We start from the raw sequence: 20,416 nt of genomic DNA, 5'->3' as shown, positions 1-20,416 counted from the left end.
TGGAGTACTGAAAAAAAATAAGGAATGAACAATGAAATTTAAAAAAAAATAAAAATATCAACCCAATTTTTTTCTTTTCGGATCATGTAATTATAAACAAAAGTGTTGATTTTTACTATTATTATTATTTAAAAAAATATGACTTAGATGTTCTCATTTTCAATTCATCTGTTGGCGGTACAAGCTATTGAAGGTAGAACACATAGAAAAGTCTTCAATCAGTAATCAATCATCTGAGCATTCCATGGAGCTTGATTAATAAAAATAAAATAAACATTTATTTTTATTACTAGTTAATGATTATTACTGAAATTATGAAAATAAATTGTACAGGTTGTGTTTCTTTAGGTTTTTCATAATAGATATGGAATATTCATTGGATTAATTTGGAATTATTTTACACAAATCCAAATTTACATATCAAATAGACATAAGTACAGAGAACAATTGGGGTTTATTCATGTTTATGTACCCAGCCTACCAAATCACACAACAACCATCATCCAAACATCTTCCATGGACACATTCTATTCCAAATGATCAAAGATGTTTTCTAGATAATCTAGTCTCAACTTCTTTGTTTCAATATTAACTATACTTAAAATGCAAGACTTGTGAAAAGAGCAACCCCTCTATTTATCCATTTGGCTTGAGGTTGGTCTGAAGCTAATTCCATGAACATCACAAAGTTGGTGGAATGTCCTGTAGTTGACAATGTACCTAAAGAAAGAAGGCCACCAAATAAAACTAATTTGAGAGGTAAGGAGAAAATAAAGAAATATATATATATATATATATATATATATATTCATATGGGAATATAAAATAGACTCAAGTTTTTACTGAATTTGATTGGTTTTCATCCGTTGGTTTTCACTGGTTGTAGATTAAGAGTAGAGAAATGAATCTAGAGGTCATTTTTATGTTTGTGATGGTTAGGATGGATAGGTCCATTTAGTAATAGCCTAGGTCTATTTAACATTCATCTATATATATATATATATATATATATATATGCACAAAATACATCAAAGCAAGATCAACATATATCAATATATATTGTCTAAAAATTATCCAAAACATATCCATCCATATGTACCAGCACGAAGTAGGGTTTTGTAGACTGGACAATTGTAGAAGCCTTTGGAAGGTAGTTCCCGGTATTGTTTAGGATACAACCATATAATGGGTAAATTGGTATACAACTCCTTGGGATGGGATTCAGCCAATACATGGTGCACATAATCCCATCGTGCACCCTCAAGAGACAGACCGCAGATATAACATCCATCTTGTGGAGGCTCTTTGATGGATTCCATTACAAGATGGTCCATGTGCACAAAGTCAAATTGCACTGTATCAATAGGCATCTTGTTCTTCCTTGCAAAGTTTTGAAGTGTACCTGTCAAAAAAGCCTACATGCCAAATTGTGTATCACTAGTACACTTCTTCCTTGGTAATTCTTTTGGATTGAAATGCAAATATACTCATCAATTACAATTGAAAATAATATTGATTAGTAGTTAATGCTTGTACAATAAAAAATAGTTTGTTCATGTTAAGTTACTTGAGGGAAAAAGAATCCGGAAATCCAGTACACTCCTGGAGCACCTTTGTCAATCCATGTTGAAATAAAAGTGCATCTTTCAAGCAAGTCTTTCACCCACAAAGCCAATGGTTTCAAAGAAGGGTAGGCCTTCCCTTGCCACATTTCCGGAACCTAACCAAATTGTAATCATGTAAATGTTTAATTTTAAGGAATATAACATCAACTATATATATATATATATATATATATATATATGTATATATATTCATACCAAATACAAAACTCTAATTTATTATACATATAAATACCTGATTGGCAAACACATTGATAGTAAGCAACTCAAGTTGGGTGGACATGAACACTAATCCTTTGAGTGCCTTCAATGCATCAACAAGGGAGGTGGTAATTGTAGCAATAAGGCCGTTGTATCGGATGCATTCTTGTGTCAACACCGTGTTCATGCTCTCCTCGTATGTTGTCGGATACTTTTCCAACACATGCACCATATCAAACACGGCTGGCATCAACGATTGAATCTCCAAGCATGTCTTCTCAATTATAGCCTCTCGTGATGGCCCCTTTTCTCCTCCTTCTCCTTTCTTTGTTTGCTCCCCTGGTTGTAACCCTAGAAGTGTTCCAAAGAGATCATACGTCTCATTTTGGTCACACGTGATGTCCGCATTTTCATGAAGGCCGAAGATTTCAGGTTTTGGGGTTAATGGCAACTCTCGTATGTACCCCAAGTATCCATTCAGTGTGGTTATTCCTTCAGGAACTGCAAAGATGCCAGACTCGCTGAACTTGTAGCCCTTTGTCTCCACAATCTGAAAAATCTTTGAAAACAGATTTGTAATCTTTTCTATTTGCATATTTCTTTAAATTTTTGTGATTTTTCTAGATGTTTTATTGAGACAGTATTCTGAAACAGATCTATCATAGGAGTTCTTTTATTATTATTATTATCATCTTTTTTATATAAAGAATTGAATTCAATATGAACATGTATATATATATATATATATCATTTTGAAGTATTACCTCTCTTGTAACAAATGTCATAAGAAGTGTATTCATACACCTGCGGTCTTTATCATCTGTAACTCGACCACCATAATTGATTTCTCCACTCAAAAATCTGATCACCTGTTCAGACCACAACTAGTGTTTTAGCCAAACAATGCCTGATCAATTTTAAAATGACTATTTAACTCAAATAAACCCAATCACTTAGTCAATCAAAATAACCAAAATAGATTAAAGTAATTGAAATCAAAATCAAATGAAATGAGGATTGATTGAGTTTATTGATCTGTCACAAAAGATTACCTTGTAAGGGATTTCTGGGTACTCATTAAGGAACATTTGCACCTGAACTTGGCAAATACTCAAATCCCCATCCGTGAAATCATACTGGATGTTCCAACCCAATGGTCCAAATTTTCGACGCTCTTGAATAACCGCATGGAAGAGGCAAGTGGCAAAAAGAAGTCGTTTCCATGCTTCAGGATTAGAGCAATCATTCATGTATTTGTCATTGTAGCGCAAATAGGCCCGAACAAGGTTGGCTCGAAGGCCTCGTGGAGGCTCCAAGGTCATCTTCACTCCATTTTGGAGTATGGCTACGGGAAAGTCCAAACTTGGCATGCTTGTTAACCATAGTCGGAAATCTTTGTGCACCTTTTGATTATGACACAACAACAACAAATAAATAAATAACACAAGTTTTTGTTTTCTGTTTTTTATTAAAAAAATGTTACAATTAAAATCAAGTGTTGTTATTTTTTTTGAATAAATTTTTTTCTTAATAAAAAGAAAAGTATAGTAGTGTATTGTGACTTTGATCAAGAGAAGAAGGAACAAAAAAATTAAAAGAATAGCACACTAAAAAAAATAAAAATAAAAATAAAACCTTTTCAATGTCAATGTTGTCAACAATAACATCTAGAGTCGGCATCCAAGATTGGGAGAGGTGGCAATTTTGTAAACACACCCACATTCCACGCTCCATACCATACATCAACAACTTCTCTGCTTTTGGACCTTGGCCTTGCCCCATTGAAACCTACATATATATATATATATATATATATATTCATATGTACACATGAAAAAAAAAATGTGAATTTCTTTTATTTTTATCATTGTTTTGAAAGAAAAAAAAAAAAAAAAAAAAAGAAGAAGAAGAAGAAGAAAAGAACAAAGAATTCCTTGGATACAACATTGGTGAAAATATAGTGTATGAATACAATATTTTAACATATTTAAAAGGATGAACAACAGATGAAAGAACACATTGTTTATATATATATACATGTGGGTGTGTGTGTATGTATATACAAAATGAGCATTATGAATGTTTTGACACATGTGAACCTTTTCAAATTTCTTAGAAAAGCGATGCACATTTGCGAGTTTCAACAGATCTGCCATGGGGTCAGCACCAGATGAGAGCACAAAAATGAGAGGTGTTGCTGGACCTCCATCTTTGAAGCATGAGTGCAAATCAAAAGCTGGAGGTTCTGTAAATTGTTGGCCCATTTCAACTGACACAAAATCCTACACATCAAACGAATTCATCCAAATATTATATTTAAATTGCGTGCCACACAAATATGATATATATATATATATATATATATACACACATTCACACACAACTACAAAAATCAAAAATCATAGACATAGTAGTGGTGAATATTATTGAATTTGGATGAAGAGTTGACATGGGTTTATACCACGGTGGCAAGGAGGGCTTTGTCGGGCCGAATACAACGCAAGAGCAAAAGTTTTTGGAATTGCGACAAGTTGATGTTCCATTCTCTAGCTAAGGGCAATTGATGAGGTGTGCTCGAATCAAAATAATTTTTATAGTGCGCAAGATTTTTGGCAACATGTTGACCTATGCCTTGGAAATTTGGAAGCATGCCTAGGTTCAATATCTCCATCCAAACCTGATTCCAACACCATTTTTGTCAATATTTCATTTTCACATGATGCTTGAATATTCATTGGATTTTTGTGTTATTGTGTTTTTAACCTTAATAAATGATTTAATGAATTTGATGAGTTTTTTTTTTAAAAAAATTGGCTTGAACTTTTGTTGGCCTCACTCAACACTAAAAAAACATTTACTAACTCATACTGTTGTGGAACCACAACAAAACTTTCAGAGTAAAAGAAAAATATTAAAAAACAAAAAACAAATATGGTGTTCAGCATCTATCCTGTGATGTCCTTCAAAGGTTGACAAAAGTAATATGTTACACTTTATGTGACCAGATGTTGTAATTTTTTGAAATGCTTATGAGCATCAAAAGATGAGTGTGATGTTGTGCTGGAAATTCATTGAAACCTTTTCACTGATCCAACTTGGATCTGGGTTGGGTTCTTTAAAAGCTGTTGATGTCCCTCCTTGTAATAAAAATCTCCATTCTTGTGCATGTATACGGCCTAATCCCTAAAAAACATTTTTTTTTTAAAAAAAAAAATATCCACAAAACTAAACAAGTGATTAAGCCATGTTTAAAAAATACAAAAAATAACTCAAATATAACACAAAATCTGTAAATAACTACTTAATTTTGAAATATATATATATATATATATATATATATATCATGGTATAAGAAGGTGAATTTACTTGTAGAATTTTGATACAAAGCATGAGAGAGAACATCAATTTGTGTTTTTCAAATAATGAGCGGCATACGTTGATGTATAGGGAGTATGTGAAATAGTCATTGAGGTTTACAATTCGTTGTTGCACATTAGAATCTAATTTAGCACTTTGAATTGCTTTGGTGAAGAGATGAATGAACCATGGCAAACTATATTGGTACATGGGATCCACAGTTGCTAAATCTGAAATACAAAAAAATAGTAGAGATGCCCGATTGGCCACCGGTCGATAAACCTATTGAAACCAATTTCCCCCCAAAAGTCCCAAAATCATTACTTAGGTGACTTATACAGTATTCAACATGGATGTGAAAAAAAATTATATATATATATATATAAATACAATTATTTGCCTGATGAGTAAAATAGAAGACTAACCTCACGAGTTTGGTCTATTGACAATTCTGTTTTTTCAGCATCTGCTACTTTGACTTTGATATCATCAGAAGTCATTTTTGACTCAGCCAAAGTATTGATTAGTACCTCATCATCTAGAATATTTCCCTAAACAAATGAAAAATAAAAATAAATCTTTTCAGAAAACAATGTACTTGTTTTTATAGTATGTATGTGTGTGTGTGTGTGTGTATATATATATATATATATATAAAATAAAATGAAACTTGGTGCATGGATGGTAAATTTAATATCCAATTCAACGGTTTCTTTAAAATATTTGAATAGAGCTGTGAATGAAATAATTAGAAGACCTTTGAATTGGCTAGTAGGTGCAGAATTTGGGCTTCGAGGTGTTTCAATTGGGCTCGCATTTTTGCATTTGAAAGTGTGAGTTGGACTTTGTGCTCTGCGAGATGGGGTCTTTCAAACTCAATGACATTTCCCAGCAACTGATCTTCTAAGCCTTCCATTGTCACAAAGAAATTGAGAAGTGTGACCTTCACACAAACCTGACCAAAAATGGAAAATAAATCATCAAATAAATAAATTAATTAATAATTCATTTTATTTGTAATGAATCATAATAATGTTGATTTTGTAAAAATGTTTTTTTATTTACATGTTAAAGTATCTAGTCATCAATTTATAATTTCAAAAAATTATAAAATTCTTTGTTTATCAAGAACATATATATATATATATATATATATTACTAATATCTTATTCATTTTCTAGTTTTGACTTTTAAGTTTCAAAACCAAACAATTACATTTATATATATATATATATATATACATACAATTGAAAAATCAGTGGAAATATAGATGAGAAATAAATAGATGAATGTATATGCACATGGATGTGATGGATGAATGAAAATGGTATAAATAATGAACCTCAGGAGGATAATGTGGATTTCTGAGTTTGGTGGTTAAGTATAAGCGGAAGTGTTGGTGATATGGGATAATGTTATCTCCAATTTTAATGACTTCTTGTCCGGCTTGTTGAAATGTTTGTCGTAGAAGCAAAGGCTCAAGTGCCGGATCCAATACCTCCAAAATATTCTCTAGTAAAATGATTCGGCCAAATCGCACTCCATTCTCTAATGTCCTCAAATAGTCCTTCTCGGAGAGTTTGATGACATCACACCCAACATCTTTGAACATGTTTTTTATCCACTTATTTGCTTGCCCCTATATGCCCATCAACAACATAGCATGGATTTTTAAAATCCTTTTCTCACATATCAATGCCTAATTTTAAAAAAGAAAAGAAAAAAGACAAGCTTTTATGTATAAATATATTAAATGAATCAAATCCAAAAATATGTTTGTGTCTAATAAAAAAATAACACAAAATACAAAAAAAAGATCAAAAGTTGTAAGAGAAGAACTTGAGGGTCAATCATGAGGGGCCATCTCCGTGCTTTGGAGATGATAATGCCATTGTCTTCACTAAGGGAATCACTTGGTAATCCCGCAATATTCCAAGCACGCATTTGAACAGGGTCTTTTAAGCACAATTGAAGTGTTGTATTTGGTGTATGAGGAACCTGCATCCCAGAGCATATTTAACATAATACAAGCCCTGAAAACACACACACACACACACACATATATATATATATATATATATATAACTTCAAAATCATAGACATATATATATATATATATATATAGAGAGAGAGAGAGAGAGAGAGAGAGAGAGAGCAATATACAGAAAAAATATTATATAATGAATGTGATGTAGATATGTTGATACCTCAAGATCTTTGAGTTTTTGTAACCATTCTAAGTTAAGAGAGACCCGGTAAGAAGGAATGAATGGTCCTGAGTATGCAATGTGCCCTCCGGCAATAATAACATCACCGACAACAAACGTTAAATCAATGTCAATGCGAGCAATGTTTGCAATCCATCGGGCTTGTTCTCCTCCAAGGCCACCAATGAGTTTTCCAGCTCGGTCTAATTTTTGTTCTACAACTTGAGCTTGGTGTGCAAATGTTTCTTTTCTATCAAGTGCTGCATCTAGTTCATCTTGAAGCCGAGCTAATTTTGTCTCCACCTATTTATACAAATACACCCACTTTTTAAATAATACTTTGAATTTGCATACAATAAATAATAAAAACAACATTTGTTGGTGGAATAGTTATGTGAACAAGTAAAACCCATGTTGAAGTGTTGGTTTGCACCTCCGATAATTTAAAACGTGCACCATTTAATTCCACCATAACCTCCGCAAATTGAGCATTAGCTACCTCCAATTGGGCACGTTTGGGAGCAACCACCTTACAAACTAAATAATAGGAGTGCATTGCACGGACCCACATGCAAATAGATGTGCATGCCTTGGACACCTTGGCCACCTGTAATAAAACAAAATTGAAACATGAATAGTTTCAATCAAAATATTTCTTTTTTATATTATTATTATCATTATTATTACTCTCAAACATTCATTCAACATTGTCAAAAAAATATTAAAAATATATAAATTCTATATATAAAAAAAGACATATAAAACAAAACATTATAATAATGTTCAAATTTATATTCTTAATATTAAATAGGAAATTCTTTGGTGAAAAAAAAAATTAATGCAATCATGAGTTTATTGATTTTAAATATTTAAAAATTCTAGTTGATTGTTGTCCATTGATTTGAAAAAACTTTGTAGCAACATAATTTCTAAAATTATATATTATGAACATTGTAGAGTTTGAATGTCAGTAAATATGGAGAGAAATTGAATCCAACCTGAGTGGGAGTAAAGGCTTCCATTTCAATGAATGGTTCAATTTTTTCTATTACAGCATCAGGGATATTGTCTTTATCAAAATTCAAGAGGGAGTCCAGAAATATGGTTGGATCTGCTAACAATTTTCCGCTAGCTTCCCAATAATCAGGTATTTTTTTACCCATCTGGCTGACCAGAACGCATTACACAAAATTAATTAAACAAGTTCCATCTTTCCAATCTCTCAAGTAAATGTATTTTTTTTTTTAAAAAAAAACATCCATTTTCAAAAGTAGTGTCTCTTACAAGCTCCTATCTACAAACACAAAACAAGTGCATTTCCATGCAAAATCCCAAGGAATTTTGTGAGTACATTTAACATGTTTTAACAAAAAAAAAGAAAAAAGGCAAAAAAAAGAAAAAATTACATGAGTTTAATATTATGAAATTCTGACTATGGAGAAGCTCATATATAAAATCATGTTCAAAGAAACAAAATGTGTAGATAAAATGGAGGATTTGAGACCTTGTTGGGATCATTGGTCATTTTAGGTGTCACGGCAAACATAATGCTTGTGGCTTCCAGAACCATCTTCACACCATTGGGAGGGTTCCGGAGAGATTTCACCTCCACAATGTCATTCCGTGTGAGGTTCTTGAGGGATGACAATGCCGCATCAAGTGCCGGCAAGGCCACGTCCAACTCTGCTTGTGCACTATCAGCTATGGCTTTTGCGGCCGCAGCCATCTTATTGGCTGCAGCTTCTTGCTTTTCGACCTATATCTCTTCAAAAATTCAAAATAAGTGGTGAAAAAATATCAAGAATTATATATATATATATATATATATATGGGAATACTAAATAGATCCATGTTTTTTATTAAATCAATCCACTTTCAATGAAGAGTATAGTAATCATAATGAAAATAGTTGATTTTCATTGGTTGCAAATCCAATAGTGGAGAAATGAATCTAAAGATCATATTTTTCCCTTCATGATGGTTATTATAGGTAGGTCGATTTAGTAAAAACTTGGAACTATTTAATATTCTCTTCTCTCTCTTTATATTTATATATATATATATATATATATGCACACTTATCAATATCTTAGAGATACATTATTTTAGTGCGTTTAATTTTTTTTTAAATGTTTAATTTTTTTAATCATCTTTCTTTGCTCTTAGAATATATGACAAAAAATAAATAAATAAATAAATAAGATAAGATTGTGAGTTTTTGTTGAAAAAAGATGTTTTTTGTAAGGTGCATACAACAGCTTTTGTTTTTGCAGCATCGGCTTGATCAATAGCAATAGTTGCCATCATGTTGTCGGCTTCATTTGCTGTTTTAATCAATATGGGTTGCAATACCACAAGCTCGTCTTGCATTACAGAGACCTCGTTGGCTGTGGTGAGTAGCTTGTCCAAGCCCACCATTAGCCGCCCTTTGAGCCCTTCGAGATCTTCTCGCTTCTCTTTCAAAAGTTTCGTAAAACACATCAAAAGTTCCAAATAACTTGTGGGTGTTACATAATTGTAGCGTCGAAGTTCTTCAAAAAACTCCTTTGTCTTTCTTTCAACAGATTGATGAATGAATACACAAATACTTGTAATTTTGGTGACCTGTGTCATATTATAAGTTAAGTGCATGTTCATATTTTAATAAATAAATAAAATAGTGCCATTACAGATAGATAGATAGATAAATAAATAAATAATTAAATAAATTCTTTATTGACTACTAACCATAAATTATAATAAATATGAGTGAATTTAAAGTAATAAATACAAGTTATGTTTTTCAAAAAAATTAATATTCTCAAAATTAAATTATTTTTAAAGAAACCATAAAATATATAATACATTTTTAATTTTAATTGAAGAAATTAGATTAAGCTAAAACTTACTTCTACACTTGAAAGCATTTCAGTTGCCATTAAGAAGTTTTGAGCGACAGAAATTAAAGCTTCTTGTGGCCATTCAAAGAACCAATCAATGGTGCAACAATTCACTAGTGATGGAAACATCCACAACCTTGTTCGGAAAGCATCTCCAATGGGACTCATAGCGATACACACGTGAAGATTGGCTCTAACTCTATTCAAAAACTCACTTGATATTGCTATCTTTGTGACTTGTATGCCTTTGGCAAGTAAGATGGGCTGCATAGCATTTGCTATTAGGTCTTGGTCTTCATTTTTCCACAAATTTGGCACCTAGAATAATGATTTCTATATTTTGAACTAAGAAATATATCTATATATATATATATATATATATATATTATTTGAGTAGTTAAAAGAATAATCTAATCTATATCTATCCACCAAATACATACAAATGTATACACACACAAACATACACAAAGGATATACACACTCACAGAAGAAGAAAAAGAAGAGAAGAAGAAGAAGAAGAAAAAACAACAACAACAACAATAATAATAATAAAACATAAAGATCACAATGGGAAGACATGTTTCAAGTACATCTCCTGAGTTTAAAATATTGTTGATGTCTTCTAGAAAATACTCGTATAAGATTTGAGTATCTGAAAATAAAAAAACTGTTGGCTTATTATCAAGACCTGCTTTTAATAATATCTTTTTTAAGTCTTCTTTCCATTCATTTTTGCCATACCCTTTGGCAATTTCAATCTGTGTACAGATTTAAAAATCAGTCTTTAGCAATATATATATATATATATATATATGAACACACATGTATACACAGTGCATATAAGTATACATATGTTGTTGTTTTTTTGGAATAAAACTGCACTGTAAAAAAATAAAAATAAAAATTCATGTATTGTTAAACTTTGGCATCAAAGGTCATTTCTAACATTGCCAAATTTTTGAAAAGCAATTTGTGAAAACATTGATCAACTTCATCATCAACAGTGACAAGGTTGAAGAGAACACCTGAAAAATTTCATACTCTTCCACAAATGCTGCCAGTCGGGTCAAACTTTGTCTTCCACTTCCTCCAACTCCCAACAAAAGGGCATTGCCAAGTGGCAAGCGTATAACACGACAAATGCGCGCCAAGTGTTCAACGGCATCCAAAAACAAAACCAATTTCATGGGTGCACTACTTGTGCTATTATACTCTTCTAGATAATTCTCCGCAATTTTTTGAAGGGCATGAATGTCATCCACCTAGTTGTAATCAACACAAATTGTTATGTCACCTTTGAAAAACACTTATTATCAATGTGATTACAAATATTACGTAAAGTCAAAAATAGTTTTATTATCTTCTCTTTTTTTCATTTACAAAATCATTCTATTTATGTATAGTTTTTATTGTGATTTTTTCAAAAAGGAAATTTATTTGGTGTGTATGTTTGAAAAAAATACATTCATGCAATCATAAGGTTTGTTGTGTTTTATTTTTTCATTAAATAATTGTCTTTATTTTTTCAAAAGCATGTTTACAGATGAGAGAAAACCTTTTCATAAATTGGGGGTTCTGATCCGGGATGATAGAAATCACAAAACACAAGTGGTTTAGATGATTCGAACAAGAACTCCCATGGCAGACCAAATCGTGCATCTAATTGTTTTGATATGTTGTTCTCAAACCATGCTCTGTCATCACTGTTTACTAGCCGATCCTGATCCATATAATTAAAACCAAGCTATATAATAAATGATCTCTCAAATCTTATAAAAAATTTACATTTTGAAAGTATAAAATGAGTCATTGAATGTGGCAATCATGCCACTACAAACCTTGTGAACAATATTTTAAATTAAATGTGCATATTCTATCATAATGTATTCTTTACAAAAAGAAAGATTAACACAACAATAGATTTTGAAGCACATTAATTCAACAAAGCCACACTTATATGTATGTCAAAATGGGTCAGAAACATACGGAAAAGACCCTCATGGCTTCATGCACCCAAAGGGAAATGATAGTTTCTTTTGCTTTGCATTGTTGGGGGTCTGCTTGAAGAATTCCTTGAATGACTTTGCTAAGATCGCGGAGATTGAACGTGTAATGAGACTTTGCCGGGGTGGGAAGAAGCTCCTTCCGGATGGTGTTGTAAATTTCAATGCTTCCTCTTACAATGTCTTCACCGCAACTTTGGATGTCCATGTTGAAGAGGGTATTTAATGTGGCATTCAAAATGGTGGAAAAGATGAGGAAGAGGCTATGGTCGGCCATTTCCGTGAAGGACAAGAAGTTGAAGTGGCGGAGGAAGCGCATGGTGACAGGGTTGCGACCTCCGCCAGGAGGCCCCATGCACCCCACAAATTGGATGTCAACCAATGTGCGGAAGGCGCACGGTGGGATGCGGTCGTACCACCCTTCATGGTCCATCCATTGCCGCAAGATTTCAATGGGTGGTTGTGCGAAATATTTCTCTCTTTGTGGCATGTTCACATCGTCCACAAAGATCACATACTTTTTTAGTGAAGGAGGGCCAAAGATGCCTTTCCGGCGCTTCTCTGTTTTAGAATCTATCAAATCCTGCAATTTTTATTTGATTTGATTTGATTTGATTTTTTCAAAATTAAGATACTTTAGCCCTTAAGGGAAATCAAAAATAAAAAAAATGGACTCTGGCATCACAATTCGGGTTGAATGCAGTTTTGTATACTTATTTTATTTATTTATTTTTAATAATTAAAACACATTAAAAGAAATGGACTGTGTCATTCTTACTTGTGTTTGATTTGCACTAGTTTGTGCTGAGAAATTAATGAACATGGGTATGAACTGTTGGTCAAGATTATTTAGCAATTTATCACTTATTACCAAAGTCTTACTCGTTCCTGTTTCACCTACACACAAAATGTGCTTGTTGATCATAATTAAGTGGTGCACAACATATTTGTATCCAATGGAGTCAACCGTGGGCACAATCAGTTGTGAAAATGGTTGGTTTGGGTCACATTTATAAGGCGGAATCGTCTCAAACCATTTTTGCCATTGATAACTCATGGGATCAAAACGTGCACCAAATAGATTCCATTCCAAAGGAAGAGGGGACTTCAAATCAACCTTTGAAATTAATTCTTGCATGAATGCATCGAATTTGACTCGACCATTGTTGTCACAAGTAGCGCCCACACACCATATTATAGAAAAGATAAAAAAAGGTTCAATGACCTACACAATACAAAAGAAGGTAATATGAACACTAGACTTATCAAATATATGATATGATTTTCTTTTATTTTTAATTTTCGTTGTTAATAATTAAACCTTGATTGATTAGTTTGTTAATTGATATATATATATATATATATATATATTAAATTTTATGACATTATGATATTACTTGTTTGGCTCGCATTTTGTCCTCTGTGCTGAGTTCTGTTCCTTCATTCTTAGCAAAACCAGCCATCAATGCATCCATTATGTTGAAGGTTCCGAGAACCATGTTGTCTTGTGTTGTAGAAACTGTTTGTTTGAGCTTCTTCGTCACGTGTTGGATACATGGATTGCAAACCTTCCAAAACAAATCCCGGATTGTGTCTTCACCGACTTGTCGTAAGTCTTTGCTAAGCCTTTGAATGTAAGAGTTTAGTAGAGGTTCAAAGCCCCGAGCATGAGGCTCCAAGTAGATCATGCCACATCTGCTCACCGTGGCTGGGGATGCAACTGCCAAATCCTCAACCTCAAACATCATGGTCATGGTGTTGGACATTTGTATGATTTCCCCACTCACCAAACAAAGCTTCTTATTGTCATCCAACACAGTATTCTACAGTAGAAGAAGACAAAATCAAGCTTTAGCACATAAATGAAATAAATAACTTAATAAATAAATCCACATCACATGAAACTTTTTCAGAAACACTTCAATGGTGAACAATTCAATCCTCTGTTTTCACCATATTTTCAATCCAGATGGCGTCCACAGGTCCATCAAACATGAGCCATTTTTTCGCTGGAGACGTGTCCTCAACCAACTCCCTCATGTAACAAGCCAGAACGCCGTCCGTCCATTCATGCGTGTTCTCATCAAAGTCTCCATACAACTGCCCCATCGATATAGATTTCGGATTCAAACAAGCAATCCGAACCTGCAAGGAGAAGAAGAAGCTAAAGTAAGACGAAAAAGCTTTATCACCAAACCCACTGTTCAATACAACTCTATCTATGGAATGACAACATCATTCAAAGGATGCTACAATTTGAGCAGTTTCGCATCAACTCCGACAAAGCACAATTTTAGTTTATGAGCTGAGATTCCTCATCGTCGACGGACACCTACCCGGTCGTATTTTTCAGAGCCTTCGTTGGAGAGCAGGGACATGGCTCCGGCGAGAGCTCGATAATTGCAAGTTTTGCCACCTCCCGTGGGACCGACGAGCATGAGACCATGCCTCACCAGAGTGGTTTCATAAAGTTGAATGATCTGCACATCTCACTGAGGATACAGTCAGATCTCATCTATCTCATCTGTACCACACAAGGTTCAAGTTGCAGAGTTTCTAGCAATCTGTTGAAGGAAGATGACTTGGGATAGGACCTTGTCTGTGAAAGCAGCCACTGGTTGGAGGTAGGCTTTGAGACAGTATCTTGAAAGGGCATCTAACAGATCGCTGTAAACGATCGCCGGAGGCACTACTCCTGGAAACAGATCAGTGATGATCCCTGAGAACAATGGCAAATCCTGAGTTAAGAACTTAGGCACGTTCACGTCCCGAAGCCCTCGAAGTAGCAGCACTTCCTCGCTCTCATCTGGGTACGCTCGCTTCAAATTCCCGGCGGCGGTGATCACACTCTTCACGGCTCTCATGCCATAATCGTAATGGTCCTGAAAATTCCACATACTCACTCACACAGTTAGTATATAAGCATGATGAAAAAAAGTGAACTCAATCTCATAGGAAACGAAAGATAGGATATAGAAGCACAGTAACGCGATGAGATGTTGGTTCATGATATCGCCAGCTACTCTCACCTACCGGGACCACTATCTGGTTACCTGCGATGACAGTTGCTCCGAACACAATTTAAAAGTCGTCACCATTTTCGCCGCCAGTGGTTTCGCATTGCGGAAACCAAACGAAAACAGGCTTATCTCTCCGATCAGTGCATAATCAGGCACCATCATCGCGCATGGCCTGAACAAAGCTTTCAGGTTGTCGGGAAGCTCAGAACGTCCAGCATACCTGGCAAACGAGAGATGGTTTTTATCAGTTTGTTTGCAAGATTGTCCGTCAGTTTTTTGCAATGAGAAGAATCATTCACAACTCTAATTCTATCCCAGCAGCGAAGAAGAACAACAACCCAACTGTCGGTGAGTAAACGGGAAAGGCAGGTGATCGATCGAACCCGGGGTTCATGGTGATGTAAACGGAGCAGGAAGGATCCAGGGAGATCTCGGTGTCTTCGAAGATGAAGCGCTCCATCTTTTGCTGGATGGCGAGCTGGATGGTAAGGATTTGCTGGGCGATGACAGACAGAACCTCCAAGTCGATACGATTGAACTCGTCGAAGCAGGCCCAGGCGCCGCTGCTAGCGAGGCCCTTGAAGAACTTGCCCATAGCGAGGTAGTCGAGACCGTCGGAGCAGTTAAAGACTACGCACTGCTTGGCCATGGCTTTCGCCAAGTCCTTGGTGGTCTCGGTCTTGCCCGTGCCAGCCGGTCCCGCGGGCGCACCACCCAGATTGAGATGCAGCGCGCCCATGAGCGTCATATAGCATCGATCGGTGAGCGGCGTGATCACCAGGCGCGGCGTGTTGCCCAGGTACTCGTACCCGTAAGCCAAACTAGCTTGCACCATCTTCACCCACACGCCGTCGTTCTCCCAGTAGTAGCGCAGCTGGCTCACCCACTCGAACTCCGTCACCGCCGCCGTCTGCCGACTCCGATGCACATCCAATCGTCAGGAACTTCACCGACACTGTCACCGACTCTACCGACACAGCCCAGCATCGGAGGTTTCGAGAGAATGAGATGTAGAACTCCGGGGGGGGGGGTTGGTGAGGATTTCTTTTAACCAGGTTATGATGGTTTGCTCTGTAGTGGGTACCTTTTCATTGATGAGTTGTTGCACGACGTCGCGAGCGTGGACATCGATAACAATGAGAGCGACAAGAGTGAGGCGGGCGAGTTTCTTGAGCGGCTTTCGAACAAGGTCGGTTAATCCCAGTAGTTGTCCAACCTACACTCAGAATTGTGTCGTTAAAAACCATTCACGAATCACAAATCATACACACATCATACATGTGGCATTGTTTCTGATTGTGTTGAAAACTGTGAATTCTGCTGAAAGTCCAAGTGAATCTTGTTGTAATATTTGTTATGAAAATTATGAAACTATAAAATGTTGATAAGGAAATACTGTAATGCATCAGAACTTATTCTTTTTTTTAAACGTTTTTATTTTCGTCTAATAATTAGATAATTTTAGAAGAAAAAATACTGTGCATGGAAGATGTTCATAATCATTTTTGTGATGTGAATATGTATTTGAAATTTTCTTTCTTTCTTTCCCTCTTCTCAGATACTTCTCAGAATTGGGTTTTGGTTGAAGTAGACCAACATTTGATGAACATTGAATATGTATAAATGTGTGTATATTTTGAATGCTGACCTGGACTTTGTCAAAAAATTCTTGCATGGTGTTGGTGTTGATGCCTTTTTCGACACCTTCAGTCCAAAAAATTGAGCTTCCTGCCAAAACTATTTGCCCTGGCCATTCTTGGACCCATGTTGTCCTTGCCACACTCTTGTATGCAACCAAGGCATGCTTACACTATGCACACACAAACAAATACCATAACAATACACTATAAATAAAAAAAAAACAATAAATGAAGTGAAAGATTGATGTTGTTCTATATAGTCATAAAAAAAACATGTATATATATATATATATATATATATATATGTGTGTGTGTGTGTGTGTGTGTGTGTATGTATGTATAAATGTGTGTATATTTTGAATGTTTTACTACCTGCCAGTGAATGCTTTGTCTCATTTTAATCTCAACCTCACTGAGCCAAGTTTCAACATTTCCAAGTGGTTGCATTGTTGTTGGAAATAAAATCTACGCAATAGAAACAATAAGTCATAAATTATACACTGAAATGAAGTGATAAATTATTAACATTATATGTATTAAAAATTGTAGACACAAATGTGTGTAGGAAATTTGATCATGTTATGAACCAATGTTGTCAGAAAGGTAACACATTCTTGGAACTGAATCACAATAGGATGGAGTTGCATTCAATTCCATTTGTATTTTTCTAATGGTTTTCTGAGAGATTGAAATTTTATCTATAAACAATCGAGACTTGTGTAATAATAATAATAATACCCACCTTTTCTCCTTCTCCAGAATTCATGGCTGTGATAGTTAAATCCTCCATAAAGTCTAGTTTATCAATGGCTTCAAAACATTTCCGTAGATGAGGTTGCACTGCTAATGGGTTTTTAGCTTGTGACAAAATTTGAAGTAACTCATCATTTGAAAGAAAGAAAAATCTACTAAATGCCAAACGCTTAGTTTCCAAATAATCTGAGAGCCCTTTTTGTATCATCTCCAAGAGCTTCATACAAGTGAAGTTTGTAGTTATGAATTGATGGACAAATCAAGAATTAATGGATAAATTTAAAGTTTTATTTCAAAATACATACAATTTATAATAAAAAAATGTGTGTATAATTGGTGTGAGAATATATGTATATATATGTACATCAAACTAACTTATAAAATCCAATAGACTGTACATGTAATATGAAGAACTAAAAAAGATATAGTAAATAGTTACTCTGTTAGATTCTTTGAAATTTTCCAATAGTGTTTTGCTTGAGCACATAGTAAGGATGGTTGGAGTTGTAAATGTGGTTGCCATAGCTCTTCGGTAAATGAGGTCAACTTGATCAAATCGCTTGCTTTCAATGGGCAATTGTGTTTTAATGTCTTCACTATTAAAAATGGGTTCCAAATACATCCATTGTCTTTGCACTTTAAACCATTCCTCTATAATTTCTGATACCAAAACCAACAAAGCCTCCCATTTATCAATGATGCCTTCAAATGGTTTTTTGAATGGGGAGAAACTCATTGACTGTGTCAACACAATATGATCATCTAATTGTTGAAGAGTAGAATCTTCAATCTTCATGATATAAGTCTTTGTTGATTTGTAAGGAATAATCTACAACAACATTGCACAAGTACAAACATTGTATTTAGAAATGTTACTAATAAAACATATACAATGTCCAATTAAAATTTATAATTCCTTCTTGATTGAAGAGTTTATTGGCATTTTTTAATTTTTTATATCATTGCACTAGATTTGAACTACCTCCAAATTTAAATTATTTGAAAATTGACATGTTGTGGAACTTAAAATATTAATTTATTTATTTACATAAATATGTACACAAACATGATATTTTCAAAGTGAAATATAACATATAATAAATTATAATAAAAACCTGTAATTCAAGTGAATTCCAATCTTCTTGCATTTTTTGTAATGCCATTTCTATACTGTATTCTTTACAAGCCAATTCTGATACCTCTTGGATTTCATGGAGATGATCAAGTAAACCCATGTTTATTGCAGATAACAAAGTGAATTCACGAGAAGGTTCAACATCTAAATTTATTGCACTTGAAATTTGCTTCCAATGCCGGTCATGCATACCTTCTTGGCGCAATGCATGAATTAATGGCAAATATGGTTTAAATTCAGCAACCTAGAGAATGCACCATCTAAATATATTTAATCATAAATCATCTCTTATCAAGTTGATAAAATTCACTCTATTTTGTAGTTTTTTGTATAGTTTTATCAATGAAGTGAGAAATTATGTTTAATAGTTTTTTGGAAATTTTTGACAATCTTTTAATTTTGCAAATATAAATCCAAAACAATGCCAAAATAAGCAGTATAAATCAAGTAAAAACAAAAGATAAAATAAAATACAAAAAAGAAACTAATAAGCTTATTTATGTGTGTGTATATATATATACACACATAGAAATAAATTACCTGGGATCGAATGAATTCACTAGATATAGCTTGGGAAACTAACTCCCGTTTTTGAAATTCACGAAATGTTTTCAATAAACCTTTCCACCAACCATTGACATTATTATCCACTAATGTAGCATTAAGAGAATCAAATGGATCATTCATCCATAATTGGTAGGATGTATCCCAACATTGTGCCGTATCCCACAAATAAAAAAAAGGTGCAAATTCATCCACTATTTTTTTCAATTGACCATAGTCCGTCAATACAACTCCAAATAAAAATTCTCGCGAATTGAAGAGTCGAGATTGCTCTATGGCTTTAATAATACGATCATTGAGGGCGTGGGCATCATGAGCAATCGTTTTTGTCTAAACAAAAAAATTAATCCAATACAATTATAATCAACTCATTATTTTTGTAATGTCTACTATACTAATTAATTAATATAATCATGTGTACCTCTTCTTTAGAAAAAAAAAAGGAAAAAAAAAAAGAAAAAAAAAGAAGAAGAAGTTGTGTACATAAGATAGTTTAATTTTTTAATAGTTAATCAAAAAAAAAATCTATACAAAAAGGTGAAAAAGAAATGGTGGTGAACTTGGTTCAAATCGGTGAATATTGCAAAGTTTGCAACCGCGACTTCTAGAGCGTCCATTGTGCTTATGAAAGATGCTTGTTCTATTTCCATTTCTCTTTGATATCGCTCATTGTCAATTCTCAATATCTTTGTAGTCTTTTCCATTTGTTTTTCAATTCTCTTGGGCCAAGTCAAAAGTTCACATTTTTGCAAGAAATCATTCTCTGATAGTGGCATTTGTAATTCATCAAGAGCATTGTAATAGACCTACATGTAATACATTCAACAATACACCAGATTAAAGTTTTTGATTTTATATATATATATATATATATATATATATAATCAAAGAAGTTACTTACTTAGTTACACTATCATATAAGAGAGAATATTGTACTGAAATGCAAGCAACCGGAGGTTTATATGTTCATTATTTTTGCAAATGTATATCTTTGTGTGATTAACTAGAATTATATTTATTTTCTAATTTAAAATA

At 33.8% G+C, this 20,416-nt stretch overlaps 1 protein-coding gene across 16 annotated transcripts in view; it reads right to left on the bottom strand.

Annotated features, from left to right (window-relative positions):
* Window positions 1-20,416, bottom strand: part of LOC112278417 (uncharacterized) — a 29,935-nt gene that overhangs the window by 3,409 nt on the left and 6,110 nt on the right. For 9 of the 16 annotated variants that reach the window (XM_090247800.1, XM_090247804.1, XM_090247803.1 and 6 more), the window contains 40 exons: window positions 19,942-20,187; window positions 19,358-19,711; window positions 18,798-19,061; window positions 18,122-18,511; window positions 17,672-17,899; window positions 17,302-17,394; window positions 16,938-17,099; window positions 16,374-16,505; window positions 15,673-16,199; window positions 15,323-15,509; window positions 14,864-15,151; window positions 14,606-14,749; window positions 14,223-14,414; window positions 13,667-14,092; window positions 13,048-13,494; window positions 12,253-12,852; window positions 11,822-11,986; window positions 11,292-11,528; window positions 10,857-11,024; window positions 10,276-10,584; window positions 9,641-9,991; window positions 8,892-9,143; window positions 8,386-8,550; window positions 7,821-7,994; window positions 7,388-7,690; window positions 7,020-7,178; window positions 6,523-6,819; window positions 5,938-6,135; window positions 5,606-5,731; window positions 5,190-5,462; window positions 4,902-5,006; window positions 4,285-4,500; window positions 3,923-4,105; window positions 3,459-3,611; window positions 2,876-3,226; window positions 2,588-2,692; window positions 1,858-2,373; window positions 1,568-1,720; window positions 1,100-1,415; window positions 362-720 (listed from right to left, as the gene is read on the bottom strand). In XM_090247800.1, the coding sequence (XP_090103926.1) occupies window positions 599-720; window positions 1,100-1,415; window positions 1,568-1,720; window positions 1,858-2,373; window positions 2,588-2,692; window positions 2,876-3,226; window positions 3,459-3,611; window positions 3,923-4,105; window positions 4,285-4,500; window positions 4,902-5,006; window positions 5,190-5,462; window positions 5,606-5,731; window positions 5,938-6,135; window positions 6,523-6,819; window positions 7,020-7,178; window positions 7,388-7,690; window positions 7,821-7,994; window positions 8,386-8,550; window positions 8,892-9,143; window positions 9,641-9,991; window positions 10,276-10,584; window positions 10,857-11,024; window positions 11,292-11,528; window positions 11,822-11,986; window positions 12,253-12,852; window positions 13,048-13,494; window positions 13,667-14,092; window positions 14,223-14,414; window positions 14,606-14,749; window positions 14,864-15,151; window positions 15,323-15,509; window positions 15,673-16,199; window positions 16,374-16,505; window positions 16,938-17,099; window positions 17,302-17,394; window positions 17,672-17,899; window positions 18,122-18,511; window positions 18,798-19,061; window positions 19,358-19,711; window positions 19,942-20,187 (10,077 nt within the window). In that variant the 3' untranslated portion in view covers window positions 362-598. Of the gene's footprint in view, window positions 1-116; window positions 234-361; window positions 721-1,099; window positions 1,416-1,567; window positions 1,721-1,857; window positions 2,374-2,587; window positions 2,693-2,875; window positions 3,227-3,458; window positions 3,612-3,922; window positions 4,106-4,284; window positions 4,501-4,901; window positions 5,007-5,189; window positions 5,463-5,605; window positions 5,732-5,937; window positions 6,136-6,522; window positions 6,820-7,019; window positions 7,179-7,387; window positions 7,691-7,820; window positions 7,995-8,385; window positions 8,551-8,891; window positions 9,144-9,640; window positions 9,992-10,275; window positions 10,585-10,856; window positions 11,025-11,291; window positions 11,529-11,821; window positions 11,987-12,252; window positions 12,853-13,047; window positions 13,495-13,666; window positions 14,093-14,222; window positions 14,415-14,605; window positions 14,750-14,863; window positions 15,152-15,322; window positions 15,510-15,672; window positions 16,200-16,373; window positions 16,506-16,937; window positions 17,100-17,301; window positions 17,395-17,671; window positions 17,900-18,121; window positions 18,512-18,797; window positions 19,062-19,357; window positions 19,712-19,941; window positions 20,188-20,416 lie in introns of those variants that run through there. The other 7 variants (XR_016501097.1, XR_016501096.1, XR_016501098.1 and 4 more) reach the window with 3 other exon arrangements.

This window comes from Physcomitrium patens, chromosome 25 (assembly GCF_059467195.1).
Source record: "Physcomitrium patens ecotype Gransden chromosome 25, ASM5946719v1, whole genome shotgun sequence".
In the NCBI taxonomy this organism is placed as follows: domain Eukaryota; kingdom Viridiplantae; phylum Streptophyta; class Bryopsida; order Funariales; family Funariaceae; genus Physcomitrium; species Physcomitrium patens.
The sequence above is the reverse complement of the archived record's forward strand: the minus strand, read 5'-3'. Positions and strand labels throughout refer to the sequence as shown.